General features: G+C 38.8%; 1 protein-coding gene across 2 annotated transcripts in view; it reads right to left on the reverse strand.

The window, feature by feature from the left end:
* Window positions 1–4,268: 4,268 nt before the first annotated feature.
* Window positions 4,269–21,027, reverse strand: part of IFI44L (interferon induced protein 44 like) — a 23,815-nt gene continuing 7,056 nt past the window's right edge. Inside the window, exons 3-10 of one of the 2 annotated variants that reach the window (XM_008690677.2) lie at window positions 19,428–19,915; window positions 18,880–18,928; window positions 17,952–18,147; window positions 14,066–14,218; window positions 11,954–12,125; window positions 5,968–6,068; window positions 5,490–5,662; window positions 4,269–4,750 (exon numbers count right to left, since the gene is read on the reverse strand). In XM_008690677.2, the coding sequence (XP_008688899.1) occupies window positions 5,498–5,662; window positions 5,968–6,068; window positions 11,954–12,125; window positions 14,066–14,218; window positions 17,952–18,147; window positions 18,880–18,928; window positions 19,428–19,905 (1,314 nt within the window). In that variant the 5' untranslated portion in view covers window positions 19,906–19,915 and the 3' untranslated portion in view covers window positions 4,269–4,750; window positions 5,490–5,497. Of the gene's footprint in view, window positions 4,751–5,489; window positions 5,663–5,967; window positions 6,069–11,953; window positions 12,126–14,065; window positions 14,219–17,951; window positions 18,148–18,879; window positions 18,929–19,427; window positions 19,916–21,027 lie in introns of those variants that run through there. The other variant, XM_040627107.1, reaches the window with a different exon arrangement.

Genomic DNA, 21,027 nt, shown 5'->3' on the forward strand with positions numbered 1-21,027 from the left:
CCCGCCCAGTTGGCAGAGTGCCAGCCTCCTCCTGCGAGGGAACAGAAACTGATCCAGCTGAAATTTTCAGTCTAGTCAAATAAAAAATACTAGGAGAATCAAAGATTTGAAGTCAGAGAGAAGAAAACTTAACAGCTCAGTAGATTTTTAAGTGACTTCTTTAAAGAAAAATTCAATCCGTTTCAGTATGTTGAAATACCAAAAATTGCTGTCAGTTCCAACTCCAGGACACATGCCTGAAATTCATCCTCTTCTCTACTATCGACTTACTCTCCTCGGGGTCCATGGTTTTCTGTGCTGCTGGGGGAAAGGCAGATTTCAGCCAAAAACCACAGATTTCTGACAAGCTATGACAGAGGAGCAGCGATCCCGGACGGAGAACACCGAGGTGATACATACGACTTGGGAGATCAGCAAGTGTTGAGGACCATGCCACCACCATCTGAATACCCTCCCCTGGTCAGGCCCCACTGTGCCCTGACTCAAAAGAGCGGGAGACTCTTTTTCATTTTGCAGACCAGCTCAAGAACTCAGACTGAAGCAGGAGGGTCTAACATCACTTAGCAAACAGCTGTCGGTTCACTAAGGAAGCCAGGAATCTTCATGTTTGACAAATTGCTTGTATCATCGATGGAATGGAAATAAAAAAAGGCTTAGCTCCTTAATGATAAGGAAACAAGAGTGCAGGTGGTAGAAGAGATCATTTGGTAGTCGGTACTTAGCTCATCTTCTAAGAGATCCCGTAGACTTGGCACTGAAGACACCGTTTCAAACCTGCCTCTCTCCCCCTACACACACAAATAATCCAATAATTCAGGTAGCCCTTGCTCATAAATTATATCATTTGAATGAACAAGCACCTTCCAGAAATTAATCTTCCCAGCTCTCCTTTCCTTGAGCTTTTGGAAGACACCAACCCCCCACATGAACTCAGAGGTGTGATAGGTCCCACCTAAAGACCGGTGTTGGAGGGCGCCTGGGTGGCTCAGTTGGTTGTGTCCTAGTCTTGATTTCGGCTCAGGTCATGATCTCAGGGGGTGAGGTCAAGCCCTGCATGGGGCTTCACACTGGGCATGGAGCCTACTTAAGATTCTCTCTCCCCCTCCCCTCTCCACGGCCCCTCCCCCTTTCTTCCTGCTTGTGCAAGTGCATTCTCTCTCTCTCTCAAAAAGAAATCACTCGTTTTCATAACTTTGACGATTGTATTTACACACGATTATTTAACATCGCTTGCTCTTCTTCTTCACCATCTCCACCCCCACTCCTACAATCTCTACCTGCAGTTTTGCTTACACTGTCATTCTCATCCTGGAGTCTGGAGCAGCTCGAATCCATTACGCGAGCTGTGTTGGGAGAGCATGTGAGGGGCGTGCGGCTGGATATTGGCCGTAATCCTAATTCCATTGTCTGGCTGACCCCCGAGGTCTGCATTTTCTCCAACATCGGAACAAGACTTTGCAAAGATTTGCAGCTGGTATGCCAGTTTCCATCTCCCTCAGACTGATGGCAAAACTCAGATCTACTTAAATCTACTGCTCTCTATAAATTGGCCCAGAGTTTCACCACATTTGGGATGGGATTTGGGGACTTCCAAATTCCCACAGCTTTTACACACCAATGAAGACTTCAATCAGCCGTACTATCAAGTAGCTACGTAAGCATCAGACTGAGTTTTGTCACTTCAAGATGGTGACTCGTCAGCTGGTCTCTGAAGGCTCTGGGGGCTTTCTTGAGTCTCTCGATCAATTTTGTTGTACTCAATATGAACTTGCATTTTTTATGAAAAAACAACATATAATCTTTAAATTTAGCTTTCTAAAAAAGACACGGGCTTACACCCACCATTATACCCCTCTTGGTATTTTATTAAATAGGTGGATGCTGGCTGAATGTGTACAATGCTACAAACTTCTATCAGAAACAGCCACTTGGACTTAACTTTTTTTCCAGCTTTGTTAAAATATAATTGATACAAACAGACTCTTAACTATAGAGAACTGACGACGGTTGCTGGAGAGGAGGTGGGGCGGGGGGAGACAGGTTAAATGGGTGATGGGGATTAGAAGGGCACTTGCTGCGATGAGCCCTGGGTGTTATATGTAAGTGATGAATCACTAAATCCTACTCCTGAAACTCATCATACACTATATGTTAACTAACTGGAATTTAAATGAAAACTATAAACTACCAAAAAAATTAATTAAAATAAAAGTATAAATAAATAAATAAGACTCAAGAACATCGATTGTTTTCAGACTTCATGTACTACTCAAGAAGCAGTGGATTTTAATACCAAATAAATGAATAAAAATCCCCAGAAAAAAACCAACAAAAAGATATAATTGATATAAAAATTGTGTAAGTTTAAGGTATTCAATGCAATGGTTTGATACATGTATATACTGCAAAATGGTTACCACCATAAGGTTAGTTAACATATCCATTACCTCAAATAATTACCTTTCTTTTTTTAATTACCATTTTTGTTTTGTTAATATTTTATTTATTTATCTGAGAGAGAGACAGATAAAGCAACAGAGAGCACAAGCGGGAAGGAGAGGGAAAAGCAGTCTCCCCACTGAGCAGGGAGCCCAATGCAGGGGTCGATCCCAGGACCCTGGGATCATGACCTGAGCCAAAGGCAGACGCTTAACCGACTGAGCCACCCAGGCGTCCTAATAATTACCTTTCTTGTACTCATGGTGAGAACATTGAGGATCTACTCTCCTAGCAACTTTGGAGTATATAATACTGCATTGTTACCTACGGTCACCACGTTGTACATTAAATTCCCAGAACACTTTCATTTTATAACTGGATAGTTGTACCTTTCAACCAACATCACCCCATTCCTTTCACCCCTCAGCCCCTAGCAACCATCATTCTACTCTGTTTCTATGAGTTTGGCTTTCTAAGATTTCACATGTGAGATTGTACAGTATTTGTCTTTCTCTGACTTCTTTCCCTTGGCACAATGCCCTCAAGGTGTATCCATGTTGTCTCAAAAAGCAGAATTTCCTTCTTTTTATGGCTGAATAATATTCCAGTGTGTGTGTGTGTATAAATACATTTACCAAATTTTCTTTATCCATTCCTCTGTCAATAGACACACTTAAGTTCAAAACAGTCACTTTTTAATGCCACAACCCACCCACCACACAGTCTCTAGTATTGAGGCTTGTCTGCAACAACCCTCTCACTTCAGGTGATAGTCTACCGCCCACTACATTTATGCTCTATCATTACGTCCCTTAGCACTGTCTGGCTAATAGATATTTCAGTGACTTTGCCTGGACTGTACTTCTAGCTCAAATTTAAATTATGTAAACTTTCAAAACTCCTGGGTGGCCTCTGAAGTGTGGCAAAGTGGTAAGTCCTACTGTTAGGATGGTAAAGAAAGATCAGCAGAATCCTCAAAATCAGGAAAGGTCCTTTCCCAGATAAGAGAAGTCTCTCCCTTTTTGAGGCCCCCTTCCCAATCCTTTCCAGCCTAAACCCCAAAGATACATTTAACTCCATTAAATGTTTGAGTATTCCCCAAAGTAGTACAGCACCAGGGGATTAGGAATTGCGACATCCTTTACCTAACACTGTCCTCTGTGATACAAAAAGGGAAACTTAGCCTCAACATGTATACTCTCAAACGATGTTGATTCACCTGGACAGTCCCTCATTGTGTATCTCTCTCAATCTCTCCATCACTCCTCTTCCTTTCAAGGTCTCCGTCTCCTTCATGACAGCATTCTACCCTACCCCTTCAAACAGAGTACAGAAGTTCCACCTTGAATCCAGTTTGGCATCTAGCAAAACCTTCCTCTGCCCAGACTTTTGCTGACTCCTGGAGCGTGATGCGTTCTGGTCTTATAGATGGTGAGGCACAGTGGTGGGCCTTCAATCACCTTCGGTCTTCTAACCAACAATGGTCGTGGCTTATTATTATCGTGGGTTACATGGAGACAAACACATCTTATTTTTGGACTTGCTGCTCCCTACATCCATTGAATAATCATCCTGGCGGGAACTCTTCTTTTGTTTCCAATATCTACTTCTGGCTCTACTCTTCAGTACCTGTGACCATTCTGTTCCTCTCTTTTAAAGACCCCACCCATCTCTTCCACTGAATCATGGCTCCTCAGCATCCACTGGGGCTCAGCTTTACCTGCAGCTTTGCTTTAGGAAATAGTTCTTTTTCCACAACTATTCCTAAGGAATTCTTGCCCTCTTCGTACCCAGGACTTCCCAAAGAAGACAATAATTCTGACTAAAAGTACATTAGATGGCTTTAATAGAGATAACTATTGAACCAAAGCATATTCACTTGAAAAATACTAAGAAATTTGGAGAAGAGAGTTAGGGTTTTAGGGGGAAAACCTAAAACCTATCTTCTGAAATTCTTTTTTTCTTTATTAATAGTCCTAACTTCTACAGCTACCCAGAGGAATTTAAAATCATTTGGGGGCACTTGTATACGAGAACTTTCTTATTGACTTGCACGAGTAACCTCATTTGATCACTCTACTTGGGAGACATGGCTAGGATAGCTTGGAATTCAATTAATTAAAGTCAGGTATGGGTTCATTAAAGGAAGAAACTTTGTTTTTTCACAGAAATAACACGTAAGTCCTCAAGATATATTTGTTCTTTGTAACTAGCTTAAATTCGTATCTTCATCCAGAGATAAGTGAAACATTCTCCCTCCTCTGTGTCCATGTCTTCTCTCCGGCATTTCATTCTCTTCCCGTCTTCCCTTCTAGAAGGAGAAAAATTGTCAGTACGCGTTTTCACTCTGGGGAAGTTGGGAGGGATGCATAATGGCAGACATGCTTGATGGCTATCAGGCCCTGTGCTAAGTTCTGTGAATACAAAGGTATGTAAAATCCAAACCCTGCTTCTAAACGAACTCACAATGTATTTAGGGAAGTGGATATCCATGTAACCATTTTTAAATTATTATTCAATGTATTAGTACTCACACAGAGTTCTAAATAAGGTGCTATAGACAAGTAAGGGGATAGTCAATTTTGCTGGGGAGGTTGAGAAAAGTGTCGCAGAAATTAAAATCCCAAATGGTGGTTTGCCGTAGGGCTTATCTTGGCCCACCACTGCTCAGGGTCGACCTTTCAGCTTGAGGTACTACTGACCCTGGAAGAAACCATCAGTTAGATGCTGTCAGGGACTGAAGGCAAAACATGAATGAAAGCAGATGTCATAAGGAGGCTGTCGGCAGAGACTGTCTCTCATCGGGGCCTGCCAATCCAGGATTGGGCCAAGTATCAGAACCAAGGCAACCGATGTCACATGCAGAGCTGGAACATTCCTACAATTTTATCTGAAAACAAAATTAAAAAGAATAGAAAGAAAGCACACATCCTAACGTGGCTCTCAGGTCTAGAGCAACCCAATGGGCATCAGCCATCCGGGGAGGTAGAACTCTGGGATTTTCAAAAAGCACCAGGCTTTCTGAGAGGGGCAGAAAGGGGCCAGATTACCTGTTTCCTCAAGGCAAGTCCTCAAAGAAGTCCTCTGCTACCCGTAACATCTGCCTCAGCACAAAGAGGATCTGAGTGTCCTTTAAAGGGTCCAGCTCCCACTCTGATGTATAATTTTCAACCATGAAGGTATTATAAATAGGAACACTGAGCATTTTGCTGACATGCATTATCTGTGGAAAAATTAATAAGCATAACTCATATCTGAAAATTGACTGAATTCAAATATAATTCAAGAAAGAAACTGAAAAAGCAATAGCTTGATAAGTTCTCTTCTGAATATAATTATAACACAAATAATTATTGTTTTAAAGTAGGACATAAATTTGAATTAACCAGACAATTGATCCATGTCTTCACTTACCAGTGAATATATAGTATGAGTGTGTGCGCGCACACACACACACAGACACACACACACACACACACACAATATAACACCATTACAATAATGTCTGGCTAGACATATATTCTTTACCTGGCTTTGGGAAGTCATAGGTTTATCCATGTTTAAAGAGTTGTCTTGAAGAAATTCACTGCAATTAGTCACTTTGGTAAGCAAGAGGACACATGCTCTACCTATATCAAAGAGATAAATCAGTTATTTTGTATCATAAACAGCTACGTTTCAACACGGTACTTAAGTAAGAGTGAAAGCAGCTCTCTGTAGGGTGAAGATCTAAAGAATGAAAGATCCCTAGTAAATGTCAGTATGGAACCTGAAGTTCTTCTAATAGGAGAAATGATCTTTTTCTTCCAGCATGAGAGATCATTTCTAAATGCAACTAAATTCACATTATTCTGCAATCAGTTATTGTTCCAAATGGTGTGTGATCGGCAGGGGGGGGGGGTGTTTGCTGGACACTGAGGACTGAAAAACGACCCCAGAAAGTGAGGAAGGTTATGTGTGACTATTTGTAAAAGCAAAGAACACGGATTTCACAGCTCTACTAAGGACCTCTTGCCCTCTCCCAGTTGGCTTCTAACTGAATCAAAGTTCTGCTTTACTAAAAAATGCTTCCCCAGGAAAAAGTATAAAACTGAGATTTCCAAATGCCATTCAAGGATAGACCCCTGAGAGACTTCTTTACCAGAGCTTTTAGGATTTTCCCCTTACATAAATCTTGTGTTTGTGATCGCTATTACTGAATGGTTGCTCTTACCAGCCTCCCTTCATCCAAGTCCCAGAGGAAAAACGAGCAAGGTTGGCCAATTAAAAAAACCTGGTTTGTGTAGAGGGCAGTTCTCAACTGTCACATATAATTTCTTTTCAACTTCTGCTAAACTGCAGTTCTTCTCTTTCAAAATTAATGCAATGTCTTCTTGAGGCTCTAAATCAGCCCAGTTAGACCCTAGCACACAGCCTTGTCACCCTCATGTCACCCACATCGTGGCCAGATGTCCTTGAAAAAAATCATTTCAAACCTTAGCACTTCTGTAACTCGGTCTTATCCCAAACCCACCATAATTGGAGAGCTGTTATATGCTTATACAGATAGTCCCTGACTTCTGATGGTTCAACTTGAGATTTTTTAACCTCACAATGGTGCAAAAGCGTTATGAATTTGGTATAAACCATACTTCCAAATTTTGAATTTTGATCTTTTCTGGGACTAGCGATATGCAGTATCTCTCAGGGCGCCGGGTAGTGGCAGCCACAGCTCCCAGTCAGCCATGCGATCACAGGGTAAACAACTGATAAAGTGACATCCATTCTGTACCCATACGACCATTCTTTTTCTCATGTTTACTATAGCATTCAATAAATTACATGAGATACTCAACACTTGATCATAAAATAGGCTTTGTGTTACATGATTTTTCCCAGCTACAGGCTAATGTAAGTGTTCCCAGCATGTTTAAGGTCGGCTATGCTAAGCTACACTGTTCGGTAGGTTAGGTATATTAAATGCATTTTCGAGTTACAATAAGCCCACTGTACACTGAAGTAGATCTGTGTATGCTTATGTACTTACATTGAACACATCTAATGTTTATTACAATATTTAGATTCAGAACTTATTCCCATGACATAGGAGACTAAAGTTCAGTGCACTTAAGTTAACTTTCTCAAGATCAAATTATGACTATTAAAAAATCTAGATTTACTTAGTCACTAAGACAATCCTCTGTACATTAAACTGCACAGCTTTCTATGTTAAGTGGTGTTTCTACTGATAGACTAAACAAGAGGCCTTAGAGTATAAAGGACCAAACAATCCTCTTTTTTAAATGTCTTTTTACCTTTTGACCACCTTCATATGTCACCTATTTCTCCCACCCCCAAACCCCTACCTCTGGCAACCACTGATCTGTTCTATCTATGAGCTTGTTGTTTTCTTCTTTTAAACATTTCACATATAGGAGAGATCATACAGTGCTCGTCTTTCTCTGTCGGACTTATTACATTTAGCATAATGCCCTTAAGGTCCACCAATGTTGTTGCAAATGGCAAGATTTCATTCTTTTCGTGACTGAATACTATTCCTCTGTGTGTGTGTGTGTGTGTGTGTGTGTGTGTGTGTGTGGACCCCATCTTCTTTATCCATTCATCCATTGATGGACAGTTAGGTTGTTTTTATATCTTGGCCATTGTAAATAGTGCCGCAAGGAACACGGTGGGGGAGTGCAAATATTTTTTTGAGTTAGTGTTTACATTTTCTTCACGTCAATATCCAGAAGTAGAATTACTGGAATGTATGATAGTTCTATTTTTAATTTTTTAAGGAACCTCTGTACTATTTTCCATAATGGCTACACCAATTTATATACCCACTAATGGTGTACAAGCGTTCCCTTTTTTCCACATCCTCACCAATGTTTGTTATTTCTTGTCTTTTTGATAACAGCCATTCTAGCAGATGTGATATGATACCTCATTGTGGTTTTATGTAGCATTTCCTTGACAATTAATGATGTTGAGCATCTAATGGCCTTCTGTAGGTCTTCTTTGGAAAGCTATTTACTCATCTTCTGCCCATTTTTAATTAGATTGTTTTTATGTTTTGTTTTTGATTGGTATGAATCCTTATACATTTTATTTTTTTAAGATTTATTTATAATAGGGAGGGAGAGAGAGGTGTGGGGGAGGGGCAGAGAGAGGGGGAGAGAGAATTCTCGAGTAGACTCCCCACTGAGCACAGAGCCAACTTGAAGCTCTATTCCAGGACCCTGAGGTCATGACCTGAGCCAAAATCAAGAGTTGGACACTTAACTGACTGAGCCACCCAGGTGCCCCTTTATATATTTTAGATACAAATCTCTTATCAGTTATATGATCTGCAAATCTTTTCTTCAAGTCAGTAGGCTGCCATTCTGTTTTGCTGATGGTTTCCTTTGCTGTGCAGAAGCTTTTTAGGTTGCTGCAGCTCCATTTATTAATTTTTGCTTTTGTTGCTTTTCCTTTCGATGTCAGATTCAAATTCAATAAATCATCTCCAAGACCTACCGCGACAAGCCTACCACCTATGTTTTCTTTTAGGAGTTTTATGATCCCAGGTCTAACATTCAAGACTTTAATCCATTTTGAGTTAATTCTTGTGTATGGTGTAAGATAGTGGTTGAGTTTTATTCTTTTGCATGTGGCTGTCCAGTTTTCCCAACACCGTTTATTGAAGAGACTGTCTTTCCCCACTGTGTATTATTGGCCCCTTTGTCATAAATTATTTGACCAAAATGTGTGGATTTATTTCTGGGCTCTCTACTCTGTTCTCTTGATCCAATTTTATGTTAATATCATACTTTTTAAATCACTATGAGAAATCAGGGAGCATGATGCTTCCAGCTTTCTTCTTTCTCAAGACTACTTTGGCTATTTGGGGTCTTTTGTGGTTCCATACAAATTTTAGGATTGTTCATTCTATTTCTGTAAAAAGTGCCATTGGAATTTTGGTAAGGATAGCACTGAATCTGTACATTGCTTTGGAGAGTATGCACGCCTTAATATGAATTCTTCCAATTCCTAAGTACAGAATATCTTTCTATTTATTTGTGTTTTCTTCAATTTCTTTCATTAATGTCTTACAGTTTTCAATATGCAGGTCTTTCATCTCCTTGGTTAAATTTATTCCTAGATATTTTATTCTTTTTGATATAATTGTAAAAGACTATTTTCTTAATTTACCTTTTTTGCTAGTTCATTATTACAATCACAATATGGTTGTGAGTTCTCTAGGTTTTCTTTTTATTCCATAAATACTATATTGGCTGCTGGAGAAGTGTACTACTAGAGAAAGCCAGTTGGAGCTGTTGAAAAGAAAAGGAAAGAAACGAATAAAAGGAAAAGGGAAAGGAAAGGGAAGAGGGGGAGGGAAGGGAAGGGAGGAGAAGGCAGGAAGTCTGTTGTCTCTAGCCAAGCATGAGAAAAGGAACAACCTAGCAAGACAGAAAACTTTCACACGATAGCCACACTATCCCAGCCAAACATCATGAAAGAGCCTCAGTCCCATCCACAGAAACATCTCTTCCCTTCTCCATCCTGCACACTCTGCCAGGATAGTATCATAGAAGAAGAACAGGTAGGGAGCCAGGACTCATACCTGTACTGTGCTATGTCCCTCTTGATGGCATCAATGGAAGCTACTTGGGGATCCTGGACATCCACCTCAACCATCAGTAACAGGGTGCCTCCTCCCTCTTTTCCAGTGTCAGAGCAGGCCAACCGAGAAAGTGAAACTTTAATCACCATTCCCCCAGTCTTAAGGAGGCTCCTAGCCTCCTTTGGTATCAGTGAAGGTCATATGGGGAGCAATAATGAAGTTCGCTTCCCCCCATAGGAATCGACCAAGGCCAGTGGGAAACCTGCACTTGCACTTCCACAAGCACAGTGTCGAAAGAGGTCTGCTAAGACACAAGATGTAAATAAGATCCAGGGGCGCCTGGGTGGCTTAGTCAGTTGGCCTCCGACTCTTGATTTTGGCTGGGGTCATGGTCTTAGGGTCTTCGGATGGAGCCCTGACTTGGGCTTTGCACTTGGTGTGGAGTCTGCTTGTCCCTCTCCCTCCCCTCACTTGTGCACGCTCTCTCTCTCTCTCTCAAATAAATAAAATCTTTATTAAAAAAAAAAGAAAAATTAACAAATAAGATCCAGAGTCTCATAGTATAATACCCCAAATATTAAAGGTATAATCAAGAATCACTTGTCATACCAAAAACCAAGAAAATCTATCGAATCAACATTTGTAGAACATACACATAATTTTCAAGTACCCATGGAACATTTACCAAAATATACTATAGACTAAGCCATAGTTTAACTTCAAAAACAATTTAAAGAATTTAAATCCGAGTGCGTCCTTTGACCATAATGGATCAAACTGTAAGTGAATAACAGAATGGTAACAAGAAAACCTCCCAGCACTTAAAAACTAAACACACATTCTAAATAATTCATGAGTCATAAAGGACGTTTCAAGGGAAATACAAAATACATTAAACTGGAAGATAATAAAGATACAACATATCAAAATTTGAGTACATAACTAAAGAAGTGTTTACAGAAAAATACGTAGTACTCGGTGCTTACAATAGAAAAAAAGCAAAAGTCCAGAATCAACAATCCAAGTCCCTCCCCTCAAAAACCTAGAAAAAAGAAGGCAAATTATATCCAAATCAAGAAGATGAAAGAAATCCTAAAGAGCAGAAATCAAGGAATAAATTGGAAACAGGAAAACAATTTAAAGTATCAATGAAACAAAAACATGGTTCCTTGAAAAGATCAATAAAATTGACAAACCTTTAGAAATAGTGACACAGAGAAACAAAAGACCTAAATCCCCAATATGATGAGGGACACAGGGGATATCCCAACTGACCCCACAGACAGAAAAGAAATAATAAGGAAATGATATGAACAATTCTACACACATAAATTTGCCAACTTAGATAGAATAGACCAAACTAAAAATTACAAACTATCCCAACTCGCCTAATATGAAATAGATTATTTTAAGAGCTTACTAAGTATTTTAAAATTAAAAATTTTGGTGTTAAAAATCCTGAAAAAGAAATCTCCACACTAGATGATAAAGAACAGAGATCCCAACCCTAAAGGGCTCCCACACAAACCCAACTGCTGACATCCGGTGAGAAAGCAACAGACCGAAAAGCACGTAGACCGTAAGTGAGGGAGACCCACTCACTACTTTTAAATCTACACATGTGATAAAACAATACAGAGCTGCACGCACATATTATAACAGTGTCAATTTTCTGGTTTTGATCTTCCTGGTCAGGTCACATAATGTGGGGAGGTGACTATCCTATCAAGCCACTGGAAAATCACATGTGACAAAAAAAAAAAAAAACATGTGAATGACTTCTGCCTGCTATTGCCACCAACAGACCCGGGACTCAGGAAATTGAGTGAAGGGTCCATAAGACCTCTCTGAACTCTCTTTGCAACTTCCTGTGAATCTGTAATTATTTCAAAATAAAAGTTTTTTGGTAAGGACAATGAGACTCACCACAGCTCAAGACTTCTTTTTGAACTTGTTTGAGTTTTGCCACCATCTTAGAGGAGAGATCATTGATAGAGTTGATATCCATGACATAAGCCACACAGTGAATACTGTCCTTCAGTGACGGAGTGCTGATGAAGTTAGGATGATTGGGCGTAATTGGTTTATTGGGGTTCAACTGTTATAGAAACATAAGATTACATTTAGAGAGTCTTTGCTGAGTTCTTTAAGATACAGTCATGCTTCAAATGTGACTACCACTAACCTCCAACCCAAAACTTTCCTCCCTGCAGCCACTCTTCCCCCCAGGTTAATTAGTAGTACCCCTTCCATACTTCCTCTCCACTATGAGTGTAGTATTTTATCTTTCTTATAGAAAAATCACTTCATTGCACTGGTGAAAATGAGAATTACACATACTTTACACTATCCACAATGGAAATATTTCAGGAAAGTACAAACAATGTTTTAAAAAGTTAATTTCAAATCCCAGTCTCCAGAAAAAAAGAAAAAAGGAAAGAAAGACAGACAGACAGACATTGGTTACACATCATTTAAGACTTCTTTCTAAACATTTTGTGTATTTAAATGGACAATGAATAGAGAAAAAAGGAGAGGGGAAAATATATTGAAAATGCATTTTTAAATAAAATACTATAATTTCTTGAATTTCACAGAAGAAAAAGAAACAAAAATGAAACAGAAGAAATACCAAATTTTAAGTTAGTATCTCCTTACCACAGAACAATAATCTTTCTAGGATTAAGAAAATAGATTTTAAAATACAGTAAAGGGGAGTGGGGTGCTCCTGGGTGGCTCAGTCAGTTAAGCGTCTGCCTTTGGCTCAGGTCATGATCCCAGAGTCCTGGGATTGAGCCCCGCATGCTCAGCGGGGAGCCTGCTTCTCCCTCTGCCTCTGCCTGCAGCTCCCCCTGCTTGCACTCTCTGTCAAACAAATAAATAAAATCTTTAAAAAATAAAATAAAAATATAGTAAAGGACTACATTCATTATTTTTTACCCATATGTTTCAATGTTGGACTGAATTGACTGCTTCTCTGTTGTGAATAATGAAGGTTTTTATAGGCTCACGATTTCTCCCATCTCTCTGCTCTGTTCCACCTCCCTGTATCTTCTGTCTCCTTAGATTGTGGGGATAAGTATTATGTTCTTAGTCAACTCTGTGTTTCCAGTAACTAGCATAGTATCTGGCACAAATTAGGTTTTTAATCATAGCTTTTTAATATATGAGTACATAGTTAAGGTTTCCAATCAAGCACCACTGAGAGGCCACTGAAGTCACTGCTCAGAAATTGAGGCTGATTGTATTACAGCCCATGCCTAAAAGAAAGGGGATAATAATGGTTGACCTTTTGAGAATGGAAAGTACATCATCTCATTTATCTTCTCAGGCACACTATGAAATGGGCATTATTATGACCTACATTTCACACATAAACAAGTAAGACTTACGGAAACAAGTATGTAACTTGCTTACGGGTGCTCCTCTAACTAGTGGCAGAGCCAACCTTTGGATGTGGGCATTTAGGTAGCATTTAAGTAGTGAAACCTAAGTACTTACAGTACAGTAATATCACACTTCAACAAAAAGTGGTTAATTGTTCCAAGATTTCGTCTAATTGAGCAAAAAAGTGCATGAGATTAAACTATTACTTTCCTATCTATTTTACAATAAAGACGGTTATAAATACAATCTCCTCCTATCCTTTCTTTTGAATCTGTATGAGTAAAATACTGCCTTGTAGCTGTATCACTTTTCTTTTCTTTCTTTTTTTCTTTCTTTCTTTTGAGATCACCTTATTTTTTTTTAAGTTATCTCCACACCCGAACTCAGGGGCTCGAACTCATGACCCTGAGTTCAAGAGTCACAAGTTCTACTGACTGAGCCAGCCACGCATCCCAGGCTTTCTTTCTTAATGCTGTAGAAAATAAATTACTCTACTTTACTTATATGAATACTTATTCATTTAAAGTAGAGTAGTGTTGATTGATGTTGAAAACAGTTTATGACAGTTGAAAGCACCTTATGGAGTAAAAATTTAACAAAAATAATTGATGAAACTGATTTTAAATGTTTTAGAGATTGGAGAATTCTTACCTGGTATCTGTCTGGTATGCAACCTTTTAAGATGTAGGGTATGTCATCCATACACAATCCTACTCCTTCTTTCTCATGTAGCCCCATGGAGTCACACAAACTAAATGGCAGATAGTCCCCATATTTCCCATCTCTAATAGGATATATCCTATACTATAAAACAAAGTATATCAAAAGTAAAAATTCATTCTTTAACTAGCACTCAAGACATGACAATAGGAAGAACAGAGAGTGGTTAATATTTTAACACTGTGGTCCTCAAACATTTTGGTCTCAGGATCACCTGATGTTCTTAAAAATTATTGAGAATCTCAAAGATATTTCATTTATGTAGGTTATATCTATTGATATTTAACATCCTAAAAATTTTAAACTGAAAAAAATTTAAATATTTCTTAAATCATTTTAAAATACAATTATGAATCTATTGCATGTTAACCGAAAGGCCATTTTTTATGAAAAAGAAATATTTCCCAAAAAAATATTAAAAAGAGCAGGATCAATTTACTTTTTGCAATTCTCTTTACTATCTGGATTAATAGAAGATGGCAGGATTCTCATATCTGCCTCTGAATTCAATCTGTTGTGATATATCATTTTGGTTGAAGTGTATGAAGAAAATCTAGCCTCACATGTACATAGTGGTAGGAAAAGGAGAAAGTATTTAATTTAACCGCTTTCAGAGAATTGTGGCTATTCCTCATTAATAATGCATCAAAGCTCAGTAAGTGATAATTTCTCCAAAGGTTGGCTGCAATGTGGAATTTGTGACATTTTCATACTCAGCTACATTAAATTCATTGATCTCTCTTATGCTTTGAATATATTTTTTATCCAGGCATGACTTACAAACCCAATGCATTCAGTCATTTGAAAATATTGGATCTATGGGGCGCCTGGGTGGCACAGCGGTTGAGCATCTGCCTTCGTCTCAGGGCGTGATCCCGGTGTTATGGGATCGAGCCCCACATCAGGCTCCTCCGCTATGAGCCTGCTTCTTCCTCTCCCACTCCCCCTGCTTGTGTTCCTTCTCTCGCTGGCTGTCTCTATCTCTATCGAATAAATAAATAAATCTTTAAAAAAAAAAAAAAAAGAAAATATTGGATCTAGATAAGATCTTCCAAATATTGGCACATTTCACCACACAATATTAAAACATCATATTTGTTACTAGGACCATTAATCTCATCAGGTAAGTTTTCAAGTATTGAGAAGTTATGAAGCTTCAAGTGGTGGGTACAAGTTTCCCAAAGTTCTAATTTTTTTTTTCTTAAGAGCTCAGATGTTATCATTGGCAAGAAACATTGCTGGGTGGTGGTTTCTCTTGTAGCAATCTGCTTACCCTGCGCATTGTCCATAAATGGCTACCAAATACCAAAGTACAAATAAGCAAGTCTGTCAAATGTCTTCTCAATTATAAAGGACGTTACATGAAAAAAGTTCAGCTCACAACTCAATCACACCAGTGTCTTTTCTTGACAACCACCATATCTTGATATGACTTAGAATATATGTACTTCCCATTTCATCACACAAAACATTAAAGTAATATTTTTGTTTTATAAGTATATAAAATAGTAAAAATAATAATACATATAATAATATAAAATAATAAAAAGTTGAGTTTAAATAAAATCAATGGTTGTTACTTAGTCATCAATTACGTTCTTAAATGAAACTAGCACGTTGTTTACCGCAAGTGCTAGGAACGTACATAGCGGTTACTAATAGTGCTTGCCGCCATTGCTTGATTCAGGATGCCAGACAATAAATAAAACTACACGTGTATGATCAGTTCAAATGTCAATACACTAGAAAAAGCAAAACCATCGAAGTACTATTACACAAATAATTTTAAACTCACAGATCCCCTAAAATGCCCTCGGTGACACTTGGGGGTCTACAAACCTCACTCTGCAAAGCTCCACTTTAACAAATCTTCTTTCCTAAATAATCACACTCAGTCTGATCCCAAGAGCATTTTTCAGAACTCTGAAAATTTTTTATTGGTCAAATATACTTCCACAGAGGCATGACTATGGAAGACTTAGGAAGAATCCCAAAGAGAAGTACTTCTCAGGGATAGCAGACAACGCTTGAATCACAAAGCTCCCATTCCACACCGGGAGGCTGAGAACCCCTCTATGACCTGTTGTAATCTGTACTGGAGTCAAAAGCTCCCATTGGTCCATAAGTCCAATGCCAGGAGCAATCCCATTAGATACTTTGATCCAAGTGAACGGGACTTACCGGTGCCTCCACCTGAAAGGACTTACACAAAGCAGCAGAGTTACACACTTAAAGTGCATGGTACAATTTCAAGATCAATAGGCACATTCATAGTTTTCATTAATCTGTTTCCTTCATAAATTTAATTCTTCAGGGGAGCCTGGGTGGTTCAGTTGGTTAAGCGTCTGCGTTCAGCTCAGGTCATGATCCCGGGGTCCTGGGACCGAGTCCTACATCGGGCTCCCTGCTCCGCCTGGAGCCTGCTTCTCCCTCTGCCTCTGCCTGCTGCTCCCCCTGCTTGTGCTCTCCCTCTCTGTGTCAGATAAATAAATAAAATCTTCAAAAAAAATTTTAATTCTTCAAAGAGAAGTGTCTCTGAGAAATGAAATACAATATGCTATTTCCCCGACGAATATCCTGTCCTGCATTCTTCAGTTTATACAGTCATATTTGCATTTCCTTTGGACTTAAGCACCTACGTCTTCCCTTAGAGCAAGGCCTTTGGAGCTTTCAACATGAAGGAGGGAGCTGGGCCCTGTGCTGATGAGTACCTCTATTACAGCACCGATCACATTGAGGAGGACTTATTTGTTTATTACCTACCCTGAAATCCCTGAGTAAAAAAACCAACTCCTCTTCGTATTTAGGTCTTTATTGCCAACACAGTATCTCACAAACAGAAACATACCAATCAATGCTTAGCATATTGAAGTGCTGTTGAGGTACCTTGCTTTGGCTTCCGAGACTAGGCTAATAGACCAAACTAAAGCCAGTCACATAGAATCTAGCCAACACCAAGAAATAAGTTGTGATTCTTGAAAGTCTTAGAAAATGCTTTTAGTTATTAAATGTGACACACAACTAAAATGAACCATTACTGTCTTATGTTAAATTTTGCATTGACAGTGCATGCATATTTTCAATCAGAAGATAACAATATTTGCTTGTAGCAATCACAGAAAAACACAGCCTGATTATGAAATGTCCTATTCATTCCCCTTAATTTTTTTTTGTTTGATTGTGTAACATTGACGAGCACAGAAAGGAAGAAGGTTTTTCCACAGTAATTGGCAGATCTTTAGAGCAACAGTTTTAAAAATGGTATGAGTACTTACATTTGTTTACAAGTAAGATAGTGTTTGTAGGACCGCTGATAGATTTACCCTTTGAAGGTTGACCCACCAAAGTGAATTGCTGTCTTGCTTTTCACGATCATTTCTTATAAAATGGTCTTGTAAAATGGAAGTGTTCTAATACATAATTTTCATTATTTTATTACAAAACAAAGAGAAAAGAATTTCAACCCAGGTAAAACAATGTGGGACATAAGTAAAAACAGACTTCTAATATAATGGACAGAGATTTCTACAAAGTTTTCAAAATTTTAGTGTGGTTTTTTTTTTTACAAGTACCAGAAAGCATTCTTCATCTAACTATTTCTTGTATGCATAAAAATGGAAAGCCTCTCAGTGAAACACAACTCAATGGAGGGAATCCTGAATCAAACTTTTACTCCTTTTTTACATTTGATTTAGCATTTAATTGTCTGTACATCAAGAGGAGGTTAATGTCCTAAGAGAAAATGGCAAAGAAACGAACAAACCTAATAACTGTAATTGATAAAACAAAAGTCTCAGGAAATCCTTGAATAACTTACCTGTTCGGTAATGCTGGTGACATCAGACCCCACTGCGGCTTGGCGAGTCAGACGGCCTTGGAAAACGGACTTCACTGAATTGATAAAACTCGACTTTCCAGACCCAACTGGACCCAGCAAGAGAATACGAACTTTGGAAACAAAGTCTACACAGGGCTTGTAGGTTCTGAGTTCAGATAGAAGTGGATTTCTGTGCCTGTCAAATAACACGCGGTACTTTAAGACAAGGGCCAAACTTTCATAGGAACAGGACAGTTCTGCTGCTTCTTTCCTTCCCTTAAAAAGTATGCTTTAATTACTTATTATCTTGGCATTAACATCTATCACATGATTTGAAACGGTCTAAGGTTATGCATTCTGTGCTCGGAGAGAATGCACTTGTATCCGTCCGAATAAAGAAACACTAACCAGCAAGCAAATCATCGTTCAACTATGAGCCTTAGACCACACAAATCTGACAAATGTCAGCAACGCTAAAGATGAGTATTATTTCAGTAATACTATTATACTGAGGAGAAATAAAATACATGCAATTCAGGTATTTATCTATAAATTGGGGAAAGGGGGCTTTGTTTGTAAAACTTACTGAAATTCCCCCAAAGGCTTTATTCCCAGGGAAAGGCTTTGGAGGAATTATCTGAAATTGTCGTCAAGACTTTTCTGTCTGGAAAACTTTGAGTCCAGCAAGTTTCCAAAGGGAAACATAAAGCCAAACTCACACCAGGTAGATTTTTAAAGGTTCACAGTTGGTAGCGATTTGTCTCTGTTGATGCTGTAAATTGCCTCGAACATATTACATAAGTAACATTATAACTCACTTTTATCACTCCAAGTTATACGGTTTTTATTTTACTATTTCATTTCCTATGCCATTTACAGAAGCGTTCTAAATAAGATGCCTAATAGATAGTCCAAGAACCTAACTTACTTCATGGCTCTTGTTATCTTCCTTATGTAGTTGGTATCATCCTCAATTCCTGTAGGAAACACACATAGAATAATAAGCTTTTTAACTTGCCTGGTTAACTATGCCCAAGTCTACCTTCTAAATGGGGCAGAGAGTCTGCTTACATAAACCAGGGCTGAGCTGTCCAGTTAGGAGTTAGGGTTGGAAAATTAACCTCCCTCCCTACACAATAACTCACTCTGGAAACTCTCACCTGACTATGCCTGCAGACCTAGAGCTGACCCAGAGGGGTCACTGTGCCAAAATAAACCTCGCCCTCGCTGGTTCTCCCTCTCCATGTCTCCACTTCTACTTCTCAACTCACTTTGCTCAAAGCTGCCTATACTGTCTGAGTAATACCTCACGACCTTTATGCTTCCTAGGTTTCATTCTGAAGTTTATGAAAGAGAAATCTGATGGTGTGAAATCTGACGTTCCTCTCGTTTTTCCTTGTTCTTGCAGCTCAATTATGACCCACGAAGACAAAGAAAGACTAGAATCAGAATGTAGGATTATCTCATTTAACATACCTTCGACTCGAAAAACTTCACATTCCAAATAACTGATATCAGAACGGTTATATACTCCTAAAGCTTTGCTTAATGAGTCATTTATAGAAAGCTTGGTGTCGTTTAGACATACAGACAACACCTCTTGGCCAGAGGAATAAAACACCAGTTGTCCAGAAGCAATTTTAATTTCTGTTTCTAAAACTGCAGTTCTCATTTCAGTTGCAATATTCCGTTGATATGAAAAATAGAAGGAAGGATTGGGCCTTTTTAAATGATCATATGTTTTAGAATAAGGCCCAAGCATAAAGACCCCAACAGTAGTGTTACGGATGTAAATTATTGTTACAGTGGGTCCCTGACAAGAGCACTTATCAAGAATACTAGAAGTTTTATTCTCATGGACACTAGACTTATAAAGAAGTCTCAAGGACACGTTCCCAAGCATCTTCTGCAGACTTTTCTCCTCACTCCATGTCAGTCTGGTTGTCACTGCCATTGTTCTGTATCTGATAGAAAAACAATAACAGGTTGAGAGGCTAGTTAGCATATCATAGTGGTTTAAAGCACAGATTTCTCTTTCTAGCTCCAGTGTGTTATTTTTCTCTCTGGCCCAATTAAAACATGTTATTTGGATTAAAAGGCAAACAAAACAAAACAGAAAACAAAACAAACAAAAAAACAAAAACAAACAAAAAAATATAGAAATGGAACAATAGTAGGTACCTATGAAAAAATTAGATAATTTAGAAATAAAAGATATCATTAAATTTTTTAAGCCAGTAGACACAATTAACGGAAGCCTAAAGAATAAAGTAAAATTAATAAATTAGAACAGTGATCAGCAAACTTTTAATGACAGAGAGTAAATATTTTAGGCTTTGTGGGCCATACGGTCTCTGCCATAATTACTTAACTTTGCCAATGTGACACAAACACGGAGACAATACGTGAACAAATGGGCATGACTGTGTTCCAATAAAGCCTTTTTTATCAAAATAGGTGGGTGTCACACAGGCCATAGTTGGCCAACCCATGAATTAGAAGGTAGGAGAAAGGAATTTACACAGAAAACAGTTCCCAAAGAAGGAAACTGACATATGAAAGTTAACAGACATTGAGGTCCTACAGCAGCGGAATAAGCCATGAGCCGCCATGCCAATTCTTTCAAGGAGAAAAGTGAGAACACAGGCTAAACTGTAAATACATATATTTGAGAGCACTGGAGGGCTAAGATTTGGAAAAGAAGTGAACACAGAGAGGTAAGCTCGGCATTTGGGAGCACATTTCCCACAGGAGCATCTGTTAGCTTTAGAAGGGGTGCCAGAAATGCTGAAATGTTGGGCAAAACTTCTGCTAGACTCCCAGAGCTAGGGGAACAGAGCACAACAAAGAGGATACCTCAACAACCCTTCTCACATCCATGCGCAAGGATTCTTTTTTCCTTTCCTTTTCTTTCTTTCTTTCTTTCTTTCTTTTTTTTTTTTTTTTAATTTATAGGCGAGAGAGAGTGTGTGAGAAAGCGAGAGAAAGAGAGAGAGAGAGGAAGAGAACACGAGGTGGGGAGGGGCCGAGGAGAGAGAGCAGCGACCCACAGGACCCGCCTGCCACCCTCCCACCC

The sequence above is a fragment of the Ursus maritimus genome, unplaced genomic scaffold, assembly GCF_017311325.1.
Source record: "Ursus maritimus isolate PB19 unplaced genomic scaffold, ASM1731132v1 scaffold_12, whole genome shotgun sequence".
Taxonomy (NCBI): Eukaryota; Metazoa; Chordata; class Mammalia; order Carnivora; family Ursidae; genus Ursus; species Ursus maritimus.